Genomic DNA, 27,938 nt, shown 5'->3' with positions numbered 1-27,938 from the left:
CTAGATACAAAATTGATAAATATGAGTGAAATTAGATGAGAAAATTTTTTAAAAAAGCGAAAGTATCATGGCAAATGTAATCTGCCTGATTGTTTTTTCTTTGCTTATATATATTTTTATATACACACTGGCTTTTCCAAAGTGATAATAGGAGCCTGATATAAGTAAACAACCTCATGTAAGAATGGTTTTTGAATGAATGATAGGATTTATGAGATTTAAGATGACAGATTTAAGAGGATGTATTACACACTGAGTAGCAATTCACAGCCTAATGTAAATGAACTTTTTAGGTTCAGATCATTATTTTTAAAAATCAGAGCCAACATTTACAGGTTGAGAAATTTTATGTTACAAATTCAGATTTCTGCTTTAAAAACTTAAAAAATTTATCCCAGTGGCTCTGAAGGCTGAGGTAGGAGTATCACAGGTGCAAAGCTAGCCTCGGCAACTTTTTGAGGTCCTTAGAAACTTAGGGAGATCCTCTCTCTAAATAAAATATTTTAAAAAGGGATGGGGATGTGGCTCAGTGGTTAAGTACCCCTAGGTTCAATACCTGGGATCCCCCCCCCCTAAAAAAAATTAAGAAATTTAGGCCACAACCAGCAAAATGAGTGGTGGCTCTTACTTAGAAAGGAGACAAATGGTGGCCCTCATTCATTAATAAACTTCTTCATTCAACAAATAATTTTTGAGATCCTATTTTGTGCTAGTTATTCATTTAGGTGCTGAGAATATAGAAATGATCAAAATAGATGAAACCCCTACCTCATGGAGCTTACACTCTATCAAGGAGACAAACAAGATAAGTCAAATATTATGCTAGTGATAAATACTAAAAAACGAAACAGTGAAACCGAATGGGGGAACATGAAGTTTGATGTGCATGGGGTGTGGAGTTGAAATTTTAGATAAGAGCCTCACTGTAAAAAAGGTGAATTTTGAATAAAGACCTAAAGGAAGTTACAGAACCTGCCATACAGGAATCTGGAGGAAGAGAATTCTAAGAGCAAATGGAAGGACCTGAGGTTAATGAGGCTGCTATGTACTTATTCTCTTTTTCTTATAACAGAAATATTTCTGTTGCTATATCTGTCTCAAAATTCAGTAAAGATAAAGTGGTCTTCATGTTTTAATAATAGAGAAAGCATATTTGTGGGAAATAATTAATATTTGTAGACAAAGCGTATCTTTGTTAAAAAGAATCATTCTAAACAGAGTTATAAAATAAAATGGTACCAACTTTGGCTAGTGTATAGAAAAGATACTTTAGGAAAAATGTAATGAGTAGAAAGTAGGATTAACATTTTAACATTTTTCAGTTGTAAATGGACACAATATCTTTATTTTGTTTATTTATTTTTATGTAGTGCTGAGGATCAAACCCAGAGCTTCACACATTCCAGGCAAGCTCTCTCCCGCTGAGCCACAACCCCAGCCCCAGGATTAACATTTCAATAGGCTTTGTGTTTGTGTATGTGTAGTGAGAGGCTGCTATCAAATATTAAATAGGAAATTTTCTCATGTATGAGAACCTTTTACAGGTTTGGATTTATAAAATAGTACCCATAAAGTACATTAGAAATTGTTCTTGTTAAGTAAAGGCATTGGCAGATTAATGTTATCTCAGTAAGACAGAGAACTTAGAAGACAAGTTACATGAAAAAGTTAATCATTTGTAATATTTTCTGTTATAGTTGATAAATAAACACGTATGAATAACAGAATCTTTCTTAAAGTCAGTGCAGAAGGCAAAGATCTAGAATGGTCCTAATTACTTTTGAAAAATCCATTAGAAAGGTTCAACATAGCTAGCTTTTTTCCCAGTGTTGGAACTAGACCTCCATTTCCTCCATTGAGCATAAGATGAAATAGTCTGCTGTGTATAGAAAAATCAACAATGCAAAATATTTTAAAATATGAAAACTTCATTCAGCACAGAAGTATAACACACAGTGAGAAATATGAAAGAACTAAAGAGGAAAGCATGCACTTGCTCCAGGACATAATTCCTTAAATAATGCAACATTGCCTTATACTGTGTTGAGTATTTATTTTCTGCTCTCATCCAAGTAAATTCAGTGAAAATATTCATTTTTATTGATCAGTTTCCTGTACATAAAATTACTCCATGAAGCAAAAGAAACTAAGTAGTACAAATAGCATGAAATATGGTGATTATTCAGTGGTAGATTTCTTTTTTATATACCACTTCCTCCCCTACTTAAAAGCTATTTAAGCATACATTAAGGTGAACAATTAATAGCATTATGTGATCTTTCTTTTGTTCTACTAGAAAAATCAAATTTAAATACTCTTTGATTATGGTTACTTTTGTTATGATAGGAAATCTTTTTTTTTTTTTAATTACGAATTAAACAATGGAAGGAAAAACCATTTGGGTAGTAAAAGTTTTTCTTTCACTTGACTTGTATTTTTAGGTAATGACCCATACATTATTGACCAAGGAATTGATTTCTGAGTAAGAGTTTAGAAAAATGTAGGAGGTTTGCTTGAATTTATTGATATATGTGGTGTTTTTTTCTGCAAGGATGATCACTAAAAATAATGGGTATCTGCAAGATATTACTGAAAGAAAGACAATACACAATCAATTCTTTTTTTGACTTCTGAGAGAAGAAAAAAACTGAAGAGCATGCCACAGATCATAATCCTCTTAAGACAATGCTATAAAAGTAATTAAAGTCCCCAAAATGCTTGGTAGAATATAGTTTTTAAAAATCATTTCTGTGCTATTTCATAAGAAATCCCAACACTCCTCTCTCCCCCAATATTTATCATCCATAGGTTTCTTCAGATACTTTTCACCTTATTACACTTGCAGGATTCTAAAATTATAAAGCTTGTTGTTGGCCTTAGATTTCTTTCTCATTTTTCTTTTCTCAGTTGATAAATTGAGAAAAACCAGTTTTGAAGATTCTTAGCACATCAGAAATTTATCAGAATCAGCTCTGGTACTACTTGTAGGTTTCCTTCTTCACCTCCAGACACACTCTAGAAGTACTTGAGAAAATTATAAGCAGACCTTTGTCAATTGTTCATTGTGTTGGTACTGTGCTCTCTGGTAATGTCTTCACCCTTCCAAGCCAGTGAGATGAAAGACAAATGAACCTTCCCTCCCTGTAACATATAACAGGTGATTGACATATAGACAGGAATATGATAAGGTACTCTCTTGGACACTTGTAATTTGGGAGACCAAGATATCGTGGTAATGATAAAGACACCAGGAGATAACATTCCATTATCAATTCTCATATGTATAAAATATCACCAGACTTAAGACTAAATAAAAAATGCCCAGCCTTTATCCTGAATTTAATATGTATTTCAAATTTTCATGAGTTGAGGGGGCTGATTTGTAGTTGTGACTCTTCTTGTTAATTTTCCAGAAAAAAATAAATAATTTAACATTTATAGAAATATGTACATATATCCATGAAGTAGATTTTATTATTAGTTTATTTTTCTGCCTTAAATATTAATAATATACTCTGTGATTTTTTAGGAGGAAACACAATCCTTACTAGAAAATCTGCATGTTTACCATACAAATTATTTTCTGGTTTTGAGATGTCTTCATAATTTCACCTCTTCTCTCCCAAAGTACCCACTGGGTCGACAGGTAATGGCTTTCACATTTGGAATCTATAAAATAGAAATAACAGTGCTTTCTTATTTTGATTCCTGTAGCATCCAGGCTTCAGAATTTGAAATGGATCTAATTCTTAAAATAAGAGCACAGTCCACTCCAGCTGTACATAGTACTAGTAATTGAGAAACAGTGTTTGTTGTTTGTTCTATGGCCACAGCTAGAAACAGCCACATGAATCCCAGTGGTATTATTTCCCCTACAATGTATTTGTGCTGAGGCATTTAAATTTTCTTTGTTTTCCATTTCTTTTTCACCTCTACATACAGAGAGCTAGTTTGCCACTCTTAGTGAACTGGAAAAAGGAATCTGAAAAATGCTTAATGGTTAACCTTGCATTGCACCAAGAATTAAGAGACAGTTCTGCACCTTGCAGAATTATGGTCAACTAACTTTTGTGTTATACCCTAAAGCTATAACCCATATGTGGAGTAGATGTTAATGGAATAATTCCTAACTTTCAGATCCTTAACTTAAAGTTTTGGGAAACAAATACAAGTATATAAGAAAGACTTGTTTATGAGATGCTTTCAACCTCAGTGGGCCTTTTTTTCCTCACATTTATCATTTTCTTACTGCCAGGTAACTAGTGGTATTAGCCAATCCTTATATTATATGTTCTTATTTTACTTTTATGAAAATTACATTCTAAAGAGTCTGATCCATATAATAAATGGCAAGGTTGTTTTTCATCTAAAAAAATTAGCTTTTAATAACATAAATTTTGTGTGTGTGTGTGTGTGTGTGTGTGTGTGTGTGTGTGTGTGTGTTGGCTCTATATGTATGATTTTGAAAACTTGCAGAATATAATTTCTTGTATGACTTTTAGTTCCTCACAAATGTTGTTCACTTATAGATTAGAGAGTTGTACTGCACATGTTTAGAAAAGAACATATGGGATTCAGAGGAGTATGCATCAGCCTTGCAGCTGCTGAGGTAGGTTTTTTTAATTGTTGTTGTTGTTTTCTTTTTTTGTCTGCTTTAAGCCTGCCAGAAACACCTTCCTCCAGAACTCTGCCTGCCAAAAAGTTTCATAAGTAGCTATATCTTGAATTTATGCTTATAGCTGTGGTGTTTTTAATCTAGTAACAATCCATTTCTTTTCTGGCATATATTCTTGAATTCATGCTTATAGGTGATGGTGTTTTTAATGTAGCAACCATTCATTTCTTTGCTTGTTTTTGAGCTTTGATTTTTAAAGGAAAATCTGTGATTGTTTAGTCTTATATTGACACTATGCAAGAAGAGCTTAAATGGGGATTATTTGAATTCAGTCAACCTAACAAAAAAGTTAAGTCATGGAAGACAGCCGTGGCCCTGACTTCATTGGGTAGAGAAATGGCATCATTGAATTGTATATACCCTGTGAAGGAGGTCACAAAGGCTGGCCTTGATTAGGAAGTAACAAGGAGTAAGGCTTTGATGCCTTTGCCCACCTAAACTGGCCCTATACACTTTAACATTGGATAATTACTTATCTGATATTATATAATAAGATGTCCTAGTATTATTACCAGGTATCAAAAGATCACTTACCATCCCTGACAAATAAACCTTTTAAAGTTGTACTCATATTTTCCTAGGCATGGTGGTGCTTGCATATAATCCCAGCAATTTGGGATGCTGAGGCAGGAAGATCACAGATTTGAGGCCAGGTTAGGCAACTTAGACCCTGTATCAAAATAAAAAATAAAGGGTAGAGTGCTTGCCTAGTATGCATGAGGCACTGGGTTCGATCCCCAGCACCACATAAAAATAAACAAATAAAATAAAGGTATTGTATTCATCTACAAGTAAAAAATGTATATATTAAAAAAAATTAAAAAGGGTTGGGGTTGTAACTCAGTGATAAAGCATCCCTGGGTTCAGTCCACAGTACTGCAGGGAAAAAATTAGACTCATCAGTATCATTGACTTTACTTCTTATATGTATGGTGACTTTTAGTTTTCCATAAAAGAATGATCACTTGGATAGTGAGAAAGGGAAATCAAATGTGACTAAGTTTCTGCACACAGTCTTGTAGTTTTCCTCAGAGGATATAAATGCCTATATGAAAATATTATAAAGTATGAAAACTGAATATTTTTTTTTAAGTCCTCATTTCCTCTGGGTCCACAGAAAAAAACAGATAGGCATAGTAGGAGGCAAATTCACATTAAGTCCAAAAACTTAATACAAATATTAGTGCTTTAGCAGGTGCAGTGTTAAGATATGAAACTAATTTCATGCTATCCGGAAAAATAACTCCCCATGGAAATTTGATTGCTACTGAAAAGCTATTTTTTATTCTATTTTTTAAAATCCCAATGAATGATTTCTATGTACTTATAAACTTGAACAAGAATATTTCTGAGATTTATTTTGCTTTATATTCAAGTAAACATGGCTGTCTTAAATACCCAATTGGTTCTTGCTGGGTTTTCTGTTCTAATTTCATGATTAGTGATTTTTCTTCCTTTTTTATATAAATATGCTCAAACTCATAGATTCCTTTGTCAAGTAGGAAGTTGTTCCTTTGCTATTGAACCTCCGTAACACTGCTGATCTTGGTATAGTCAAGGATCAAGAATGACAATTCAAAAATAGGGTAAGCAAACATACGTAACAATAGTAACCACCATTCATTGAAGGCTTTCGATGTGCCAGTCACTGCATTAAGGCACTTTAGTTAATTTTCCCATCTAATATAGTTCCTCTTATGGTAGGTATGATTAGCCACACTTGACCCCTGATGAAGCTGAAGCACAGATAGGATTTATTGATCTGCCTGAGATCACTTAACTGTTGATGGGACCAAAATTCTAATACAGGTCTGACTCTCAAGCTATTTATACCAGCTGCTGTTCTTTATCAAAATCTAAAATGTAGGTTTGGGAATGTGAATAAAAGAAGAAACATACATAGAAAATGAGATTTCAGTCATTTTCCTAAGCTCAGGTCAGAAACACGGGCGGTGAAAAGTGTAGGAATATAAAAAAGCATTGGGAATCAGAATAGCTGCTATAAGAAGAACAGACAAGAATCTGGACATTACTGAAGAGGAAAGAAATCTGGGAACCTCTAGAATGGAATTAGTCTTTTCTCTTTTGTACATATTAGATGTGGACAAGAAGTCAAGGATGTTTTTCAGTTTAGACATTCTACATAAGAATAATTTGAGTTTAGAAAGCCAGGCATTCTTACTCCCTATCTTCAAACTTAAATTCAGGTCATAAGAGGAACTAAGATTAAAATCATCACTGAGTGTTGCTTTGGAAAAAAACTTAGGTATAGTGTCCATCTACAAGTAAATATATATATATATATTTTAAAAAATTTTAAAAGTGTTGGGGATGTAATTCAGTGGTAAAGCTTCCCTGGGTTCAGTCCGCAGTATTGGAGGAAAAAAGTTATACTCATCAGTATCATTGACTTTACTTATATGTATGGTGACTTTTAGTCTTCCACAAAAGATAATGATCACTTGGATAGTGAGAAAGGGAAATCAAATGTGAGCTAAGTTTTCGTTAGAAACGAAAATCTTATAAAATTTATTTAAATTTTTTTGTAAAAGTTACTGAAGATGGTATTTCTCATGAAAAATCCTTTTTCCCCCTGTGGAAACTGGCATATTTCAATAACCACTGATCTACTTCATGAATATTTGATGGCCAAAGGAGTATTTATAAGGATACTGGCATGGTGATGGGCACCTATAGTCTAGCTTATTATTCATATTTGACACAGGTCATCACTTCTTTCTTAATGACTTTTAGTACTCAGACCCTCTTTGTCTTTCTCCTGTCTCAGTGTAGGCTCCTTGTCAGTCTCTCTAGTGTTTTCTCTTCTCTCTGATATCCTAACACTACAGCACCTGAAGCTTAGTCATAAGCCCACAGCTCTCTTGTGAGCGCCAGACTGTTATGTTCATATACCATTTAATATCACCATTTGGATATCCAGTACACATTTCAAAGTTGACTTATTCAAAACTGAATTCCTCATCATCCCCTTGACACCTAGCATTTTTCTGCATCCTTCCAGTTCTTAAAGCTAAAAACATGGGCTCTGCCTTAAAAATTTATCAGGAACCAAACCTCCTCCTCTTTAACTGTTACCATTTTGTTTTAAGTTGTTATCATCTTTCACCTGGGTTATTACAGGAGCCTTCTATCTGGTTTTCCTGCTTCCCCATTTGCTTCTGTACAAGATTTTCCTCAAAACAGAAGGCAGAATAGTCCATTTAAAATATGGCTAGTAATGTCATTCCATTTGTCAAAATCCTTCATTAACTCCCCATTTCACTCAGGGTAAAAGCCACAGTCTATATATTAACAATACATGATCCAGCCACCCCCATTATTTAGTGGTTAAGGTTTGGTTTTTGTCATGGTAGTTATTTTGTTTTGCACCTAATGTTCTACCATGGACACAGTGACAATGTTTCGTGATGCAGTATATAACATGGTCAGCAAGAGCGTGAATGTCAAGCCAAATTGTCTGAGTTCAAATCCCAAGTTTGCCAGTTACTTGGGACTCTGGACAAGTTACTTAAATTCAGCCTTGGGACTCTGGACAAGTTACTTAAATTCTTTGTGCCTCTGTTTTCTCATCTGTAACATGGGAATAATAATACTATTTCATAGTGTATTGTAAGTATTATATGTGTGCATATAAGTGTTAGCCATCATCAGTGGTAACACAGATTGTTCTACCTCATTATTTATTATTTTTATATAATATCCTGTGTTTTAGAAGCATAAATCTTTTTTAACAGATACAGCATTTTTTATACCTTTATTTTATTTATGCATATTTAGGTGGTGCCAAGGATCAAACCCAGTGCCTTGCACATGCTAGGCAAGTGCTCTACCACTGAGTCACATATCCAGCCCCTAGAAGGATAACTTTTAATTATTTCTTTTTTGGATATATATTTAGGTTGTTTTAAATTCCCATTACAAACAGTAATCACAGCATATATGTTTACACATTTGTATAATTTCCACAAAATGAATATATAGATATAGATTTCTGAGTCTAAAATACAAAGACTATTGTATCAGCATACACTAATATGTCAGTGTGCTTTTTCCCTATATATGTCTTGATCTCTTTGTGGATTTTTAATATCTTCTATTGACCTATCTGTTCTTCAGTAAGGACCATCTGATTTTAATCACGGAAGCTTATACTTTTTGATGTATTAACAGCCCCAATACCTGCACTAAAGTACACAACACATTGTTCTTCTTTATCAAAAATGATTTTTTCCAGATAAATTTTATTGAACTTTTAAAATATACCCACCAGAATTTTGTTTCACACAATGGTAGAATGTAGATTGATTTGGAATGATTTGTATCTGATAATATTGAATATTAGAACTTAAACTGTTAATCGTTTATTCAGAGCTTTCATAACTTTATAGGTCTAAAACATTTTGCTATAGTGTACATTGCTGAATATTCCAATTTTTGTTGCTTTTTTTTTTTAAAGAAAACTATAGAACTAAAAGAATTCCAAGTTGGTTAACCAATATAAGAACAGTTTGCATTTTTTCAGCCCATCTTCATTTAAATGTCTGATTTTTTCATTACCTGCTTCTGGCATTTTAGTGGGCTCTAAGTCTGATACAGATTCCCCTCTTGACATCAAGATTATTTTTTTGTTTACTTCCAGTCTTTGACTTAGACCGATCCTGGAGTTCAGCTTCCAGGTCAGACTACTGAACCTCAGGTTTTCCATCATCTTTTCTCTCCTACCTGGTATAATATCCTGACTTTAAGTTTATGGCTCCTATTATTGAGGTTGTTCATCACCATACTGCTGAGCAACCACAGGCTCAACTGGCTGAGAAGATTCATGTTCATCTCGTCTTCCTTTAGATTTAGTTGATGATCTTACTTCCTCAATTATATTTCACATGGGTGAGTCTCAGTGAGAAGGAATGAAGTCTTCAGAAAGAATTAAGATATGACCTTCCTGGCACATTTCAGTTTTTGAGACCATTTTGAATATGTTGTTTTTTTCATTACATAGTTTAATATATAGGTATTACTTATGTGTATATGGATGTTTACACACCCACACACGTTTATCTTTTTTCACCCACCCCTTTACTCTAATATTTTTATCGTACTTAGATTTTATCACTGTACAGTTGGTCACATCATATGCAACTAATAAATTTCGTCTTCCTTTTTATTGTTTGAACTACTTGCTTCTTTTAATTTACTATAGTGACTAGAGTCCAGAATGATGTTGAATAATAGAAATGAGAATAGATATCTTTGTTGATTCAGTGTGTATATAATTTTACTGGAAAAGAATTTAACTAATAACTCTTTGGGGTTGATTAAATTATTATTTCTAATTAGCTTTAGATTAAATCTTGTTTTGTGTGAAACCAGTAGGTACTTGAAAAGGTATAAGATCTTCTAGTACTCTGGAAATAGTAAGAACATAATCTTAGTTGGGCAGGGTGGTGCACTCCTATAATTCCAGCTACTTGGGAGACAGAGGCCAGAGGATGGCAGATTTAAAGCCAACCTGGTTTACTTAGTAAGACCTTGTCTGAAAATTTAAAAGGCTAGGATATATATAGTTCAGTGGTAGAGTACTTGTCTAGCATGTGCAAAGCACTGGATTCAATCCTTACTACCACGGAAGGAAGAAAAAAAGAACATAATCTTAGGCTAACAGTAAGAGGAGTAACAAATATCTGAATCTCAGAAAGCTTACATCTGAGGTAAAAGATCTGCCTCTTTCAGTCAAATGCACATTAGAAGTTATGACTACAAAAGTTTGCCTGTTTTCAAAATTATATGACATAATACCTTTTTTTTTGGTGTTGCATACTGAAGATTAATAATAGACTAGACTTGACCTTCCTCCATGTTCCTTTGTTTGTATCTCAAAGTGGAGGAGAAATGTGGCAGTGTATAGCTGGGAAGTTAATCCTCAATGTATTACTGATATAGGTTAGACCTCCAGCATTACCTCATCTTCTGCTCCCCTCCAAGCAAGCCAGTGCCTTTGAATCCTTGGACACTGGAAATACTGACTTTGTCTATTAGAGTAAGGCTAAAGCTCAGGTATAATGGATTGTTCAAATGCTTTGAGTTAACTCTCTTAACAGTTTAATTTCATCTGACCAATAGAAAGCAAGAAACTTTAATTAATCTCTAGGGTAATCAAGAATGAAATGTCTTAGCCTATTTTTCTTTGACCTATTAGCTGTCTTTCATTCACAGATAAAAGATTATGCTTTAGATAATTGTTGTAGAAAGAAGAGAATATTTTATGCTGTTTCTTAATACTGTAGAAAATTTTTTGTCTACCCCTACCAGTTTCTGTAAACTTAAGTTTATTTTACAAAATGACCATATTCTGGATTTGACTGTGTCTTTATGGTTAATATTAGATCTTAATCTTAATAATTGTAACCTTACATCATTTATATACTTGTGTAATACAACCACTTAATAATTACTAGTATTGACCCTGGCTCCATTTGATGATGTTATTTGAGTACAGTCTTAATGGAGAAATCCTGTAAATGATGACTCTGAGAACAGGATCCTGATTTTAGATTATCTGTATTTACTCTCCATTTCTTTTTTTATTATTATTATTTTCTTTCTTTTTAAAATATTTTATAGTTGTTGATGGACTTTATTTCATTTATTCATATGTGGGTGCTAAGAATTGGACCCAGTGCCTCACCCATGCTAGGCAAGCACTCTACCACTGAGCCACAACCCCAACCCCTCACTCTCCATTTCTAACAAAGATTTGTTTAAAGTTCAGAGGATTTGCTGGCTGATTCGTAAAGTCCTTAGGAGATTAAAATACAGTTTAAATGGTAATAATTAGAAAAATGATAGTGATACTTATATTTTTGGTCATTTGAAGCAAGCTTGCATTTAGCAAGTCAGATCTTCAGTAGAAATTCTTGAATTCTGTGTACATTTACATCAGAAAGAAAAGGAAACTTAATATAAAATGTCTTAAGTGTCGTAGTTGCCATACTGGATTCTTGAAATGCATTTAAGTCTCCATCTAACGTGCAAAATATGACAAGAAAACAAACCTAGTATCAGAGGTGTATAGTAAACTCACTCCGTATTACTAAATTCATACTACATTACAAACATAGTATGTGTCAAAGCTAGGTTGTGAACCCAGATCTCTGTATATTTTCAAAGCCAAGCATTATGATGAGAACTCTTCAAGAGTACTTCTGAATGTCACATGTGTTGAAGAAAATTGAAGCAAGAGATGTAACTCAATGGTAGAGGGCTTGTGTAGCATGCACAAGGCCTTGGGTTGGATCCTCAGCTCTGCAAAAGCAAGCATTGAAGAAAATCCCTCCCCAAAAACATCAGTAGCTACTAAGGAAGAACTTACACCATTTTCTTCTAAACAGAAACATTTAATATATAGAAAATATTTTTGAATTTTTTAAACTTTGCAGTTATATTACATTTTCTTTCACTGATTCTTTTCTAGGATGTTGGCAAAGGATGATCTGATGACCATACTTCAGAACTGTTTCAAGGTTTTTAAATCCTCTTCTGAAAAGCAGCTTGGCAGCACAGCAAAGAGAATAGAGGAGTTCCTGGCCCAGTTTCAGAGCCTTGATGGTGAGAGTATAATATCCTGCCAACTCTACTGGCTGTGATAGTCATTTAACCAAAAGGACATGGAAAACCCCTCCTGATATGCTGAAAGATGAAGAGATAAAATAGTTCTTGATTATTCAGTATACCAGGCCTGAGAATGTCACATCTTAACCAAATGCTTCCCTTCTAGATTTGGTTTAATCAATGAAGAGTTTCAAACAGGCAGGAAAATTTTATTTTTCTTCACACACAGTTTGGAGGACTTATCTTTAAAAAAGCAACAAAAAGAAATGGAAAAGATTAGAGAGTAGCAGGGCATCACTATTGATGACTCCTTTTAGATGTTTTTTCTTAAACATTTCATCAAGTTCTTTATAGATTTCAAAAAGACTGCATAAATCATTTGTAAGCCTGAAAAATTAATAGCTATGAACTGCTTTCACAGCAGTGAGGCTCATTAGTATGCTGATTACCAAATATGCATGGGGCTTGCTTTAATCGGATTTACAGAACCTTGAATCTTTCAGTCCTAAATGAACTGAGACAACCTGGCACTCCTCAGTGTTGGAGGTTCAGAGTTTCTTTTATTTTGGTGACTGTGACATGATCATTTATATTTTCTGAATACTTGGGGTTCCTGACTATGTGTAGGTAGGTAGTCATGTTCTGTTCCCTAGTGCTTCAGGTCTTCTGTGTTCTAATGGGACCCACAGATTGATACTGATAAGTAACTTTTCCTGGGCTTTATCTTGCTCTATTTCTAGCACCAGCACATAGTGCTAGGAAAAATATGGGTTATGTAACTTTTACTTTTCCCCTATTAAGGTGAAGTTTTTAATGAAATATGGGGAAAGAGGTAGTTTGGTATTTACAAGCACATAGAGATGGTATGGTGAAAATATCTTAATTGGAATATCCATTTTAATCGTTTATATGTTTCCCAAGTATTTCTTTGTGTTGAAAATCTTTTGGATTTGGGGCTGGGGGTGCTGAAGATATAGCTCAGTGGTAGATTGCTTGCCTTATATGTGTAAGACCCTGAGTTCAATTCCCAGTACTGGCAAGAAAAAAATCTTTTAGGTTTAGAAAGCATTTTTTGCAGGAAATCTTTCCATGTCTCCCTATAGCTCTAGTACAAAGCACCTGATGGGTGCTCAGTTCTAGAAGAAGAAAGCAAAAATTTTCCTGACTAGAGTGGCAGATATAGACAGAGTGAGGAAGTTTTCCATGGGCATTAAAGGGGTTCCTCCACATCCTATATTTCTCTCACCACCATAGCATAATCTGAACCACTTTTCAGACCATGGAATTTTAAGAGCAAGAAGTTAAAGAGAATTTAGTCAAATTACAATCAAAACTGAAGTCCATGAAGACAATAACTTGTTTGAGGCTGCACAGCTACCTAGTGGCAGCACCCAGACTAAATAGCTCACTTCTCTTCACAGCCCAGCTTATTGTTTATTTTGTTTTGTTTTTTTTTCACCAATTCATAAATTTAATGCACAGAGAGGGGCCACCCTTAAGGACACAGACAGGGCAAAAAACCTAGAAGAATATAAGATAAATTAGGTAACTTTCAATCTAGTGAATAAATTCTGTGATATTCTAGCACTAGATAAAGGAATGCAGTTTTTTCAAATGGGAAGTTTGAAGATTAAGATGATTAGAACCCTAAAGAATAAAGAATTTGCACCGGGTGCATTGATGCACACTTGTTATCCCAGTGGCTCAGGAGGCTGAGACAGGAGGATCTCGAGTTCAAAGCCAGCCTTAGCAATGGAGAGGTACAAAGCAACTTAGTGAGACCCTGTCTCTAAATAAAATACAAAATTGGGCTGGACAGGTGGCTCAATTGTCAAGTGCCCAAGTTTAATCCCCAGGACCCCCCAAAATAAAAATAATTTAAAAAGAATACAGAATTTTACAAATTATAGCAAAACCACTCTCTTGAAGAAATGGCTTGATTTTTTAGTAATAAGTTAACATTAGTAACAAAGTGTAATTCAAACTCCCCACATTAAATAAATAGAAATATTTGACTATATGCTATCTCTGGCTCCTTATCAGTTAGGGAGGGTTAAGTAGGGCAGAAAGTTATATCAGCTCTATTTTTAAGACAGCTACATGTTAATAAAATGTAATAAAGAATTTAATAGATGTTTTAACTTAGTATCTTCCTTGAGCAAGGAATTATTTATAGCTAAAAGAAATTTCTTTCAGAATCATATATATTCTGTAGCTACATCCTTCTGTCGTAAGATTTGGGTCATGTGTCATGCAAGTGTCAGGTTCCCAAAACATACCCGCACTTGGAAGAAGATATCAGAACTTCATGCTCTACAGGAGCAGTTGTACAATTACTGGCTAGTGGATTATTTCACAACTTTTGCATATTACCCTCTTTATACTCAATGTTATATTAAAAATAGTGAATTGGGTGGTTGAAAACCAGATTTGTCAGGTTATAGATTATATTGTTTACAATCTTGATATAGTCAAAGGAAAATGGTTAAAGTTTGTATGATTTTTAACAAAGGTATTTATAATAGCACAAATATTTGAGACTTTCTGCTGTTGGTTTGAGGAGAGTTTGGTTTCATTGCTTTGTTTTCATTATGGTAACACTTTAAATTCAGTAGCTAGGTTTTAAAAACAGCATAAATTACGAAACATTTATTGACCTTCAGTTTCTGGCAGAAATATCATTTATATGATGGAACCTTGATCCTTTGCCACATTTGAAAAAAAGAAATGGGTGAAAATTTTACTTCCTTTGGATTAGTACAACTGTTCTCTTGTCTTGGATTTGCACTAATTGCTATATATTTGTTTTGTATTAAAAGCAGATGCCAAAGAGGAAGAAGATGCTTCTGGGTCACAGCCAAAGGGCCTTCAGAAGACAGATCTCTATCATCTTCAGAAGGTCAGAACTCTTTTTTTTTTTTTCCTTTTAGCTGCATCATGTCATGTTCCCCTTTTTCACTTTGTGCTCTAGATTTGTCTGGATGTTTTTGTTTTCATTTTAAACCACAGCCAGGAACAATGCAGACTTTGTAACTCACTTATAAATCAAACATCCTGTTTATCCTACTACCATCCTCAACTGCACTTGTACACTCTGCAATTTACTAGTCAACTAGGTAGAAACTGTTCCAATAGACTCAGAGAAACAGAATGAACTAGCAACAAGGAAAATGTGGAAGCATGGTTGCCCCCCACAAAAAAGAATCTGATTATTTATCTAGTGAATTTATTTTTCTGTTTGATCAAACTGAAAGATTCAAAAGAGCCTAACTCATTAGTTTTAGATATTTATTTTAGTTTTTTCATGCATATTCATAATACAGAACACAAATTGAGCTACAGTATGTCCAAAATATTCTTTTTTATTAAAAAAAAGGTTGTTTGTTTGTTTGTTTAGTTGGAGGTAGATATAATACCTTTATTTTATTTATTTATATGTGGTGCTGCACATGTGCTGGCGAGTATTCTACTGCTGAGCCACAACCCCAGCCGCAATATATGCTTTTTCAGATAGTTCTAACTTTAGGATCTTGATTGTCAAAATGAAGAATTTTCTCTACCATGATACCAAGTTAGACAAATGTAGTATGAAGTTTCATTCTTCACAAGAAAACACATGGAATCTATTCTGTTAGTATGGCTTTATGCAAGGTGATGGTAATGATAGTTCTCCTCTTCTTCATCTCTTCCTCCTTTTCTTTTTCCCTTTCTTCTTTGAACTAATGTGTTGTGAATAGTGAGCATTCTGCTACACAACTTACTAATAAAGTGAATTGCCCTTTCCTCTCTCCCTGAAAACCCACTTGATGTATATTTAAAGCAGTACATCTGAGAGGAGAGATTCTTGATAGACCCTACAAATAAAAAAGTAACACCCATTTTGATCTGTACATCCTCCTTAAGCAAAGGGCATCAGCTATCTCCACCTAAGTAGCAGAGATCCCTCTGAAAAATTTTCTGTCTCAGAATCACCATGAAAGATATTCTTTCACCTTTTAGTCCTTATTGGAAATGAAGGAGTTGAGAAGAACAAGTAAGAAGCAAACCAGGTTTGAAGTACTCAGAGAAAAAGTTGTGAACTTCATTGACTGTCTGGTGAGGTGAGTCTCTAGCTATTTTTATGAGTCATGCTATTTTTTTAAATAATACTGGCATAATAGCTGTCCATCACCAATCCAGGATTTTTTTTTCTCTTGGCCAGCTTAGAATTTTAATTTCAATTCCTTTTTTTTTTGTTGTTTGTTTGTTTGTTATTAAGATACCTAATCAAATGACTTAGCTTATTCTTTACTGTCGGTTCAACAACACTAGTTTAATTTTTAGTTTATTAGGCCAGGTGGGAAGAGTCAGGGAGTTAGAAAGTGTTTTCCCCTTTCTAATAACAAAGTGTTTATATTACACTTCAGCATTGCTATACCTTTGCTAGTACTGAATGTTGGATTTGGGCCAAACCCAGAAAACAGGCTGAGCAAACTAGCCATGCTGCTCCATTTTGTCTAATTCTAAAGACAGTGCAACTACAATCAGCATTAAATTCATGTTGAGGCATCTACTTAGTAAATGCAGAAGTCTACCAATCAACCATTTATTTTACAATGATTCCCTCTTGGGAAATCCAGATTATTCTGAATCATGGATTGCCCAGAAGCCAGCTTTATGGTTCATGCTTAAAAAAAAGAAGAAGAAAAGAAAGAAAAAGGTATACAAAAGGAAATGATTTAATAATTAAAAAGAGAAAAATAATTATCAATTTATTATTTTTTAATGGCAGTTCATACATTACTCACTAAAAGAAAAAAAAGTACTGGAAAAAACAGCTGCTCGGTTATTGAAGACAGTGATTTTCTGACAGATAAACATGCTCTTCCAGAAAGTGATGTCTCCATTTTCTAAGATCATGGGGCCAGAATCATTGTTTCTAGTTATTAGGAAGAATTTATTAATGCTATGAAAGTGGCAAAATTATGACAAGCAGAAGGTTAAAGAGAAATGTGTCATATGAACTGTAATTCATTCTGCTGTCATATATAAAGACAAGAGAGAGAGAAATGTATCATAACAAAATGATGCACTCCAATATTGAACTGGTCAAGAATTTCATTTTAGAAACTGATAGAGGTAACTGCCCTATGAGATTTTCTGTTCTTATAGTTTCTATCCCCAAGCTCTTGACTCTTCCCTTTCGCCAAGTTGTGACTAAGAATTTTTCCACGTGATTTAGAATCATCTGTAAGCCAGACGTCAGTTTCCTGAGTTCTTACAAGTTCCAAATCGTAGGCTGTGAAGTAAAACCATCCATTCCCCCTTTCATGATCTTTGACCTAATATGCCTGACTTTTTAATGTTTCTGAACAGTTATTGAAATAATGCTGAGCATGATTGAAATGTGTTCTGTTGTGAAACTACAAAATATTCTATATGAATTTATTATCTTTACTAAGATTTTCTACCATAAAAAGAGATTAGGATTGAAAACTAAAAGGAAGTGAGGAATCATATATCAGCTAAAGCCCAGAGAAAGGTATGGCTACCTGTGTCACATAGTCCTAATCTCCTGACATCTGCCAAAAGGCCCTCCCCATTTCTGCACATTGCCTTGAAGGAGAACACTACAGATGTTTGAATAGAGTTTGGAGTTCTGGAGAATATAAGCCATTGACTTAAGGAGATGGTAGGTTCACAGTAGATCAGGAACATCTGTTAGCAAAAATACTGACAGATCTGAGATTAAGTTGCCAAATGCAAAGAATTAAGAAAAAAAAGCTGCCACTTTCTAAGTTGCTATTTTCACCAAAATCGAGCTTTGACATTATAGCCCTTGTTGATAAAAATCTTAACAGTTCCCTCAGAGGTATCTCTTTGAGGAAAGGTCTAACATTTGTTGTAAACTCTGACCTAAATCCAGATGAACATCACAAAGTACTCTGGTGCTACATTCATTGCTTCTTTCTTATCAAAGCAAATCAGTTGCCCACGCAATGGCATTTTTATGCCAATCCCCAAGTATACAGTTGGACAAAAATTCCTGTGTATGGTGCTGGTGTATTATTATTATTCAATGAATATAACCTAGTGGAAACAAAATAAAGCAGATACTTTATTTTCCTTTTGATGGAGATTCTTTGAGAATCTCGAAAATGTGTTTTGACTTGGTATTTGTCTGAGTTTTTAAACATTACTTGAAGACAGGAAAAGGAACGGAAGTACAAATATAAGACAGTAATTTGAGTTTCTATATTCATCTCTATCCAATTGCCTTGTTAAATATCCAGTCTTTATTACTTAGCAGGAACTTCAGCAAGGTCTTTTAGTGATAGCCATGATAATGTTTGGGAGTAACTATATGAAATTGGTATAGAAAGAGTTTATATGGTCAGTAATTATAAATTGGTAACTAGCCATCCAAGGAGGCAGTCAGCACCACAGAAGTCATTTTCTCAGCGAATTTAACTCAGTCTTGAGTAATTGAGATAGTAAAATGTTAGTCTTTAGTGAGGATCAAGTCAAAATCATACTCTTTGCAAGTGGGTTTTGTTCCAGTGGACTCTGGAGAAGAAACAGCACATAGAAATGGAATGAGTAGGTCAGGAGCTCTTGAGAAAGGAGGAGAGAGATGGTGAGGAATGATGTGCATGTTGAATGTCCTTTTGCTTCCTATCTTTTTTCAAAACCACTGACCTAACCAGAGTAGAGCAAGTATAGAAGGCTTTTCTAGGAAGTGTGGTAACTTTTCCAAAAGGAGGACAGAAAGTTAGGAAGAAGAGAAATTATTTCATTATTCCAGGAAAGGAGAAATAGCATCTCCTGTGGCTGAACTAGGGTAGCTGCTTGATTTGGTCTGCCTACACTAATTGGAAAAGAGCTGACACAGTCTGTAATGTGGCTAACAGACTTTAAGCTCAGGACTGAATTAAGCCCTGGGAATCTTCTTTATGAAGGCATGTGAGTTAACTAATCTAGTTCGTAACTTATTACTGTTTTCGATTGTGTATGCCAAAGCTCCATTCCAGTTCACTACTCTCCAGGCCACCTAAGAATAATGTTACTGTCATGTCACAGTATGAGCTGATAGGCTCATACTTTTTTGGGGAGATGTACCAGGGCCGGGGATTAAACTCAGGGGCATTTGATCGTTGAGCAACATGCCCGGACCTATTTTGTATTTTTATTTTGAGACAGATTCTCACTGAGTTGCTTAGCACCTCACTTTTGCTGAGACTGGCTTTGAACTTGAGATCCTCCTGCCTCAGCATCCTGAGCCACTGGGATTACAGGCTTGCACCATTGTGTCTGGCCTAGGCTCATACATTCAAAGTAAACCTTTTAATGCCTTATTTTTAAAGTTTAGATTTTATTAAAATTTGCCATCTAGCTTGTAAGTGAAAAATTAAAGAATTCTGAGATAATGTGGTTTTTTTAACAATTGATATTTTATTGAAGTTTTTTAACACACTGAAACTAAAATTTTAGCAGCCTTTACTGATGCTAAAGTAAAAACTAATCATAGTATATAGTAACTCTTTCCTTGAAAGATATCAACTAAAATATTTTTTGTGATCCAAAATGAATTTCCTCAAATTAATTCCAGGCTTGAGGCTGTGTATAACATTGCCAAAAAAGCCAAATGCTTGCTGTGTTAGAGAATAATTTAAGAAATTTGTTAATACTTTAAGAAATTCCACTTTAAAGTGAGAAGAAATGTAATATATGTTCATTTGTTTCTGAAGATTTAATTCAGAACTGAGATATGTAGTTTCTTGTCCTGTAAACAATCTAGAAGTAGTGTTTAAAAGTATTATATGGATTTTTGCCCTGGATCCAATACTTGAATTTTGTTTCTTTTGCTGTTGATTTTGCTTTTTAATAAATTGTTCAGTCCCTTCATAGAGGATTAACAAAACTGTTATTGAAAATAAACCTATGCTAACCTAAAAGCTGATAACCTGACTTGGAATGTTTCAGAGAATACCTTCTGCCTCCTGAGACTCAGCCTCTGCACGAGGTGGTGTACTTCAGTGCTGCCCACACTCTTCGTGAGCACTTAAATGCTGCTCCACGTATCGCCCTCCACACTGCACTGAACGATCCTTATTTTTATATAAAGGTAAGAAGCATATTCTGATCTCTCACAGCTGAGCTTAGGCCAAGACTTCATTGCCACAAAAATATTCCAAGTTTTCAGTTCTGTTTTAATGAGCAGAGAATAAGTAGCTCAGGGTTGGTGGTAGTAGAAAGCTTGGATAATTTCATATTTAAAGAACAATAATAATAACAATTATTTTTTATATATAAATCACAAATGTAAAACTTACAAAGTTTATCTTCTTTGCTAGTAGTAGCTCACAAAAGAAAAGTATGATTTCAGTAGCATTTGGGAAGGTAGGCTATCCTGTGCAGCTCATGTATGTGAGATTTTGTTTCTTAATAAAGAACCATAATTTCAAATATGTTGAAAAAACAGGTGGTTTCTACAGAATGATATGCATTGTTGAGAACTGTCTTTTGAGAGATGACTTATATCCCTAGTAGTGAAATGTTGATATTTATTAATACAATGTAAAAATTGCTAGAATTAAGCTAATTGCAAATGTTGAGAGTCTTTTAATGAATATTTCCAAAGAGTTCTTTAAACTTTATACAGTTAGAAATGCACTGTGGTCTTGGAAAATAATTTAAGATTAAAGTGAAAAATGTACTTGTACTCATCCTGGGACTGTTTCTCTAGTAACTAGCAGTTGGAGGTATTATGACCAAGACCTGAACCTAAATAAGAACTAGCTAACAATTATTGAAGAGTCCATTCACTAAATAAAGAAAACCAAGATTCCACTTACTAATTTACTAAATTTAAGTTAGGAGGGGTTTACTAGTAATCAGATTTTGTTCTTTATCCTTTCTTAAAGGCGGTTACCTTACTTCACTTATTTTTTAGAATGAAGCACTGAAAAGTGAAGAAGGCTGCATTCCAAATATTGCCCCTGACATCTGCATAGCTTATAAACTGCACCTGGAGTGTAGCAGGCTAATCAACCTTGTGGACTGGTCAGAGGTAGGTCAGAGAGAAAAGAGAAAGCTGTATATAGAATATATAGAATATTTTTATACTTTCAAGCTCATCTTTTACCTTTTTTAATGCCTTGGTTTTATTTGGAAAGCATAAATGGCCTCATACTTCAAAAGTTCTTTAGGAAATAGCCGCTCAGCAATCCTCACTCCAAATCTCCTGCTCTCTGATCCTTCATTCTTCAAGGAAGCCAATTCTGTATTCATGCCAGGTCAAAATAAGTATGTGATCTAACCTTAGTACTTAGCATTTAAGCAAAGCTAAGCAGTTAGGTCAGTTCTATGGTATTCCACAAAATATAGTAGTAACTAGCATTTCCTTATTTATTTTTTTTTTTTTAGAATGATTGTGCAATAGATTTAGCAATCGGGAAATATAAGGAATACTTGGCAGGGTTGGAGATGTGGCTCAAACGGTAGCGCGCTCGCCTGGCATGCGTGCGGCCCTGTTTCGATCCTCAGCACCACATGCAAGCAAAGATGCTGTGTCCGCCGAAAACTAAAAAATAAATAGTCTCTCTCTCTCTCTCTCTCTCTCTCTCTCTCTCTCTCTCTCTAAAAAAAAAAAAAAAGGAATACTTGGCAAGGAAATGGACAACTCTTGTTATTCTTTAAAATAACTTTTTTTTTCCCTCCTCAGCATAGTATTACAAAGATCTTAACTCTTTTGAAGGCTCTATATCATCAGTAAAAAGTATCCAAAATTAGCTGCTTCCAAGAAAAATAGGCATTTCCCATTTTCCTGGGTTAAGGGAGATTTGGGAGTAGAGGATACAGGGCTCTGCCTTTTAACATTAATTTGCTTTGTTTCTTGTTTTTCTTTGCCTACTTCTTAGTTCTCAGAAACAAAATTATTAAGGAGTCATTACCTTGTACTCTTCTAATGTATAACTGATTTAAAATGATCATGGAGTATAATTCTGAAAATCTGAAATTTGGAATAAAGAAAAAAGAAATGTGCTAGCTATCAGCAGCAGCAACAGTATTATTAAGCCTGGCTTAATTATAGTACCATCAAAGAAGTGTAGTAAAAGATATTTGGCAACTGTGGAGATTTTTATTTTCTTCTGTCTTATGTACTCAAAAGGCTTTTGCAACAGTTGTGACAGCTGCTGAAAAGATGGAATCAAATTCTGCAACTACAGAAGAGATGAATGAAATTATCCAGTATCCTTTTAAAATCAATTCCACAATGTCCAGCTACAGAGTATAAGTTTATAGTTTCTCAGGCTTAGAGGTAAAACATGAGTTTAGCATGCAAGAGGACAAGAGTTTAATCCCCTGCCTCAAAAAATAAAGTTTAGTTTCTCCAGGTCTATATTGTAGATTCATAAGGACATGTTAATATTAACCATACCATTCTAAAAATAATTTAAGTTGTAAATATTCTGAATTTAATCTACAATGAGGTCAAACCCATATTATTTGGTTTCATATTTATGTTATTTCAAAGTTTACCAAAAAAAGAAACTATCATTATTGAATTTTAAGAGAGAATTTTTTATAAATATTTATTTTTTAGTTTTTCAGTGGACACATCATCTTTATTTTATTTTTATGTAGTGCTGAGGATCAAACCCAGCGCCCCCGCGCATGCTAGGCGAGCGCGCTACCACTTGAGCCACACCCCCAGCCCCAATGAATTTTCTGCTTTTCTGTTGTACTTTTAGAAGTTGTGGGGAGTAGCAATTTTTTTTGTGGGGGGTACCAGGGACTGAATGCAGGGCACTCATCCACTGAGCCATATCCCCAGCCCTATTTTGTATTTTTATTAGAGACAGGGTCTCACTGAGCCACTTAGTGCCTTGCTGTTGCTGAGGCTGACTTTGAACTTGTGATCCTCCTATCTCAGCCTCCTGAGCCACTGGGATTACAGGTGTGCGCCACCGTACCCTGGCGTAAGTAGCAATTTTTATACTATGTGAAAAATTAGATTTGGGTGCTTTCCATTAATGTCTTATTGACAATAGATTCTAATTACATGTAATGTTTTCCAGTAAGATTTATAGTGTAATTTAATTTTAGGAAGAATGTTTTTCAACTATGTATTAGTTTGCAAACTAATATTTTAACATTGAAATTTTAACTTTTTTGTCAAAAATAGAACATGGCCAATTTCCTTAGCTAGAATTTGCAGTGCTCGGTTTATTAGAGCTGTTTCTGAACTAGAACTTTTAGGATTTATAAAACCTACCAAACAGAAGACTGACCATGTAGCAAGGCTAACCTGGGGAGGCTGTTAGAATGCAAATGAATGAAGCCAGTTGTATCCTGTACTTAAGGGCAGAAGGAGACTACCAGTCATATTTACATGCCATTAGAGACTGCTGAGAAGACAATGTGTAGTCCTCCCTTTTGATGTTTAACCAGAAAGTAGAATTTTAATCTCAAGCAGGTTTATATCAAAGAATCTTTGTAATATTTTAGAATCTAACAAATAAACATGCTTGCATTATAACTAAAACCTCGACATGAATTATCATTGTACAAAGTCACTAAACCAAATCATTCTTGGACTTATGCTGTCTAAATAGAATAAATTTCTTTATCCAGTAATGTAAAGTGTTTGTAATTGGTATACATTACAAATGTACCTTGTTCCTCTATTTCTTGCATTGGCTTTCCTCACTGGTATATTGTACAGTAAGTCATAACAAATATCCTGCAAGTTTGTTTATTATGGTAAAACTTCCTCTGCCTCCCCATGTCCTTTAGTCTTAGAACTTTCAAGGTCTCAGGCTGTTTGGCTTTATGCTTATAGACAGTAGAGAATATTATATTCTACTTTCATATGACCAATCATGGAGTGTTATATCCAGTAAAGCCTATACAAATCATGTCCCAGACTTAAAGAACTGAGGTAAGGAAACTAACATTAAGATGCAATGATATCTGGATGTCTTCCATGGAAAGAACTCATTAAGAAATATTCAAACAAAGATATATATAAAGCTCATTGTTTAATATTCTATTCCAAGAGAATTCTGGGACTTTCCTAATATACCACAATTACCATTCCAGTGTTGTTGGGGGAAAAGGGGTCTACGTACAGGAAAAACTGTTTGCGTTAGCAAACCATAGTATTAACTATGTAATTACAGGTTTTGTGCATATTTTGAGAACAATTTCAGTATATAACTAAACATTACTAATTCTGGAGTGTAAAAGGGGATATTAATATAGGTTTAAAATAATGAATGCCTTAGAAATCTAGCAACAAGATGGATTTTAATGAAATTTATAAGTGCTGTCCCCCATGCTCAACTACAAAACATAAAATTGCTATATGAAATATCATCTGTCCCCAAAATACACTGTTAAAAACGTTCCCAAGGCTATTAAAAAAAAAAAAAAAGCAGCAGCAGCCCTGGGTACTAGAAATAATCAATTGCAAGCCAGAGCAGAAAGTGTCTAGCCCCTTAGATCTTTAGAAAGACCATTCATTACCACAGTAGCATTGATCAGGATAGTATCTTACTGTCTTCACCTCAAAGATGCCAAAACTTATTCAGCAAAATGTAATCACTTATGCATAGGCATAACAGTACTGTCAACTTGAAAGGTAAGAACTTGTGATATACAAAGTGTAAACTAAAAAAAAAAAAAAAAACTTTTTTATCAAAATCCTGGAATCAGGGCATGAAGCAGATTCTCCAACAAATGGACATAATGAAGATAATCAAGTTTCTGTTTGTGAAATGCATGAGTTTCTATGATTTATCTTTAAGCAATAACCCAGGCTTTTTCTGATATTCTAGTCATTTTCCTCCAAAGAGCCCTCAACTACATTTTTTTATTGTTTTTAAACAATGGGTAGTAAAAATCTAGGAAAACAGTGTACAAATGATTTTAAGGATTTTTCATCTATTGCCTCTTTGAGGCCATCAGCCATGAGGCAGGTTTCCCCGTACTCCCATGTTGTATTAATGAGGACACCATTAATATATACAGTATGGTTTCCTGCAGCTTTCAGATGACAGATGAGCAACCAGATGAAATTTAGAAAACTTTAAAACACTCATATCTTACAGTATAAGATGTGAATTTGCTAGTCTTAAATAAAATTACTAGTCTTAAGACTAGCAAATTCACATCTGTCTGAAAGCACAGATTTCCTGAGATGAAAAAGTAACCCTACTTTAATTTTGCTATGCACTTACTGAATTCATGCAATCTAAATGTATATCATGCACTGAACCATGTTGAGGTAATAAATCCACAGTCAAGCTCTGGGGCATGCCTATGAATTAAATTAAGAGTGGGCAAAAGAAGACTGAGCAGAAGCAGCCAATAGAGGAAAATCGGGCAAGTGTAATCTTACAAGCCAACTGAAGAGTTTCAAGGTTGAATGCTGTTTATGATTAGACTTCACAAATCTTCAGTGACTTAATATAGGCATCACCTATCAGATCAGGTAAGCATGTGTCCAAAATTGACACTAATCCTGGAAAGGCCATACATTGTATAGTATCAACTTTTGTTCTGACACAGAAGTTTTAACCTGAAAATTAAAATTTTTAGGCCCAACTTCTAGCCTACAGTTAATTCAGATGCCTAGATTAAATCAGTGGTAGCACAAATATTCAAAAAAGGCCTGGGTCTTCCCAGTTAGACTGTTGATTGAATCCCAAGGGTGAACGGACTAATAAAAAAACTTATGTTGACAAATGGGAGAACCTCAATGTGGATATGATGTTATAAGTATTTCAAATAGGGTAATGGTATCAAGTTTATTTGTGTAGAAGTACGTATTTTTATGAGATGCATTTTTAATAACTTTTACACGTCGGTAGACTATTCTTTCAACTTTTCTGTGTTTGAGCTTTTTCCTAATAAAAAGTTGGTGAAAGCGGGGAAGGCAGTAAATCGGAGGATGTTTAGAAAAATTGAGTTTAGCTTAGTAACAGTAAAATAGAGTAATAGCTGGATGCGGAATATAGGATCAAAAGGTTTTTAAATAACATTTTCTTTATTTGGGAATGATCTACAAGAGAGAAAACGGATGCAGGAGAGAAGACAGCTGGAACTGTCTTTGAATGAGATGTGAGTTTGTAGGTAATTCTTACATAGTGCTAATGCATCACAGAGTAGACAGGGACAAAATTTGGCTTTAGCAGAATATTCACTTATTAATACTAGAGAAGTGGAACAACCCAAATGAGGTAGGGACAACTGTTTCCAACTCTAGCTGCTTGGATCATATCTGCAAAATGTATTTTACCGATTCCAGTGGTCTTCCTTTCCTAGGTCTTCTAATGCAGTTTCTAGGGGTGGAGCTTTACGTTTTTTAAAAAGAAAGCTCTTCAATCACTGTCTGTTTAGAAATCATGTTCATTAGTCATGTCAAAGTCTTGATATTTTAAACCTCCGATATTTATTTTTTTCAAATGCCAATTTTTCCTCAACAATACAAAGATTTCTACCTTATTTGTACCCTTGTTAATCAGATTCACTCAACACATTATAGTAGTAAGGCAAGTACGGCTCTATATCATAACTGCCTTTTACTAAAATAATATGACATAGTACACTGAATTATGTGACTACTTATGAGGAATTTCGGGTCTCTTTGGGAATTAAGAATCCCTAGGTAGCTAATACAGTTCTTTTCACTGAGATAAATTGGTATATGGACTATAGTAAATCAACTACTGAGTCCACATAATTTTAACTAAATCCAAGAATCCTGTACATTAACTTTCTTGAATTCTCTTAGACTACTACTTATTTTAAATGTAAGCTAGAACTTTTGGTAAGATAATAATGCAGAAATTTAGCTGTGAAGTAAAGTTTAATGAAATTATATCTAAAATTGAAACTCGACTTTTCAGATTGCCAGCATTTTTTTCCCTTTCAGTTGATTTTGCCTTCCAAACATAAAACCCAGCTATTAACAAATTTATCAGTGAAAATTCACAAATGCTTATTTAACAAAAGAATATCTAGTTTTGTCCTAAGGTTAATAAGGGTTAAAGCATGTTTACATTCACTGTATTCCCATGCCTCCATATTTTAACTTACTGTTTGCACTCTCCTAAAAAATGTTACCCACTAAACTGGTACTTCTTGGCTGGGACTTAGCAAAGAGACATGGTGGTCACAACTTGAAGAGGAGGGTAACTGGCATCCAGTGGTCGAGGCCGGGGATGTTGTTTGTTAAACTCCCTGCAGAACACGGGTACAATCCCAAGAACGATCTGGCCAAAATTGTCAGTAGTGCTGAGATTGAGAATCGTAGTACTAAGCCATTACACCTTTTAAGATTGGTGAAATACGATTACTAAAATTAAAAAGAAAAAACTTTTCCCTTGTTCTACTAACTGAATCACTTATAAAGGTTTATGTTCCAGTATATTTAGGATTTGGGTAATCAGCGGAAATATGCTGTTAGTTTTCAACAGACAAATTCAGAAGCATTTTTTGCTCACTTATTGAAAGAAAGCTGTGTCTAGAAGCCACTCAGGGAAAGTGAGTTAAATTTGCTGAGTCATGCTTTCTTGCACATCAAATATTGAGTCCTTAAAAAAAAAAATTGGATTCTATTAATGCCTTTTAGGTAAAAATTCTAGAG

The 27,938-nt window shown here is 34.3% G+C and overlaps 1 protein-coding gene across 3 annotated transcripts in view; it reads left to right on the top strand.

Moving 5' to 3' along the window:
* Positions 1-23,929, top strand: part of Orc3 (origin recognition complex subunit 3) — a 55,012-nt gene extending 31,083 nt beyond the window's left edge. For 2 of the 3 annotated variants that reach the window (XM_076859936.2, XM_076859934.2), the window contains exons 12-20: positions 3,530-3,646; positions 4,530-4,609; positions 12,168-12,301; positions 15,124-15,203; positions 16,304-16,404; positions 20,267-20,408; positions 21,237-21,353; positions 22,455-22,534; positions 23,505-23,929. In XM_076859936.2, coding sequence (XP_076716051.1) covers positions 3,530-3,646; positions 4,530-4,609; positions 12,168-12,301; positions 15,124-15,203; positions 16,304-16,404; positions 20,267-20,408; positions 21,237-21,353; positions 22,455-22,534; positions 23,505-23,610 — 957 coding nt within the window. In that variant the 3' untranslated portion in view covers positions 23,611-23,929. The remainder of the gene's footprint in view (positions 1-3,529; positions 3,647-4,529; positions 4,610-12,167; positions 12,302-15,123; positions 15,204-16,303; positions 16,405-20,266; positions 20,409-21,236; positions 21,354-22,454; positions 22,535-23,504) is intronic. The other variant, XM_076859935.2, reaches the window with a different exon arrangement.
* The last annotated feature ends 4,009 nt before the right edge of the window (positions 23,930-27,938 follow it).

Source organism: Callospermophilus lateralis, chromosome 6 (genome assembly GCF_048772815.1).
Source record: "Callospermophilus lateralis isolate mCalLat2 chromosome 6, mCalLat2.hap1, whole genome shotgun sequence".
NCBI classification, from domain to species: Eukaryota; Metazoa; Chordata; class Mammalia; order Rodentia; family Sciuridae; genus Callospermophilus; species Callospermophilus lateralis.
This window is presented reverse-complemented; position numbering and strand designations above follow the sequence as displayed.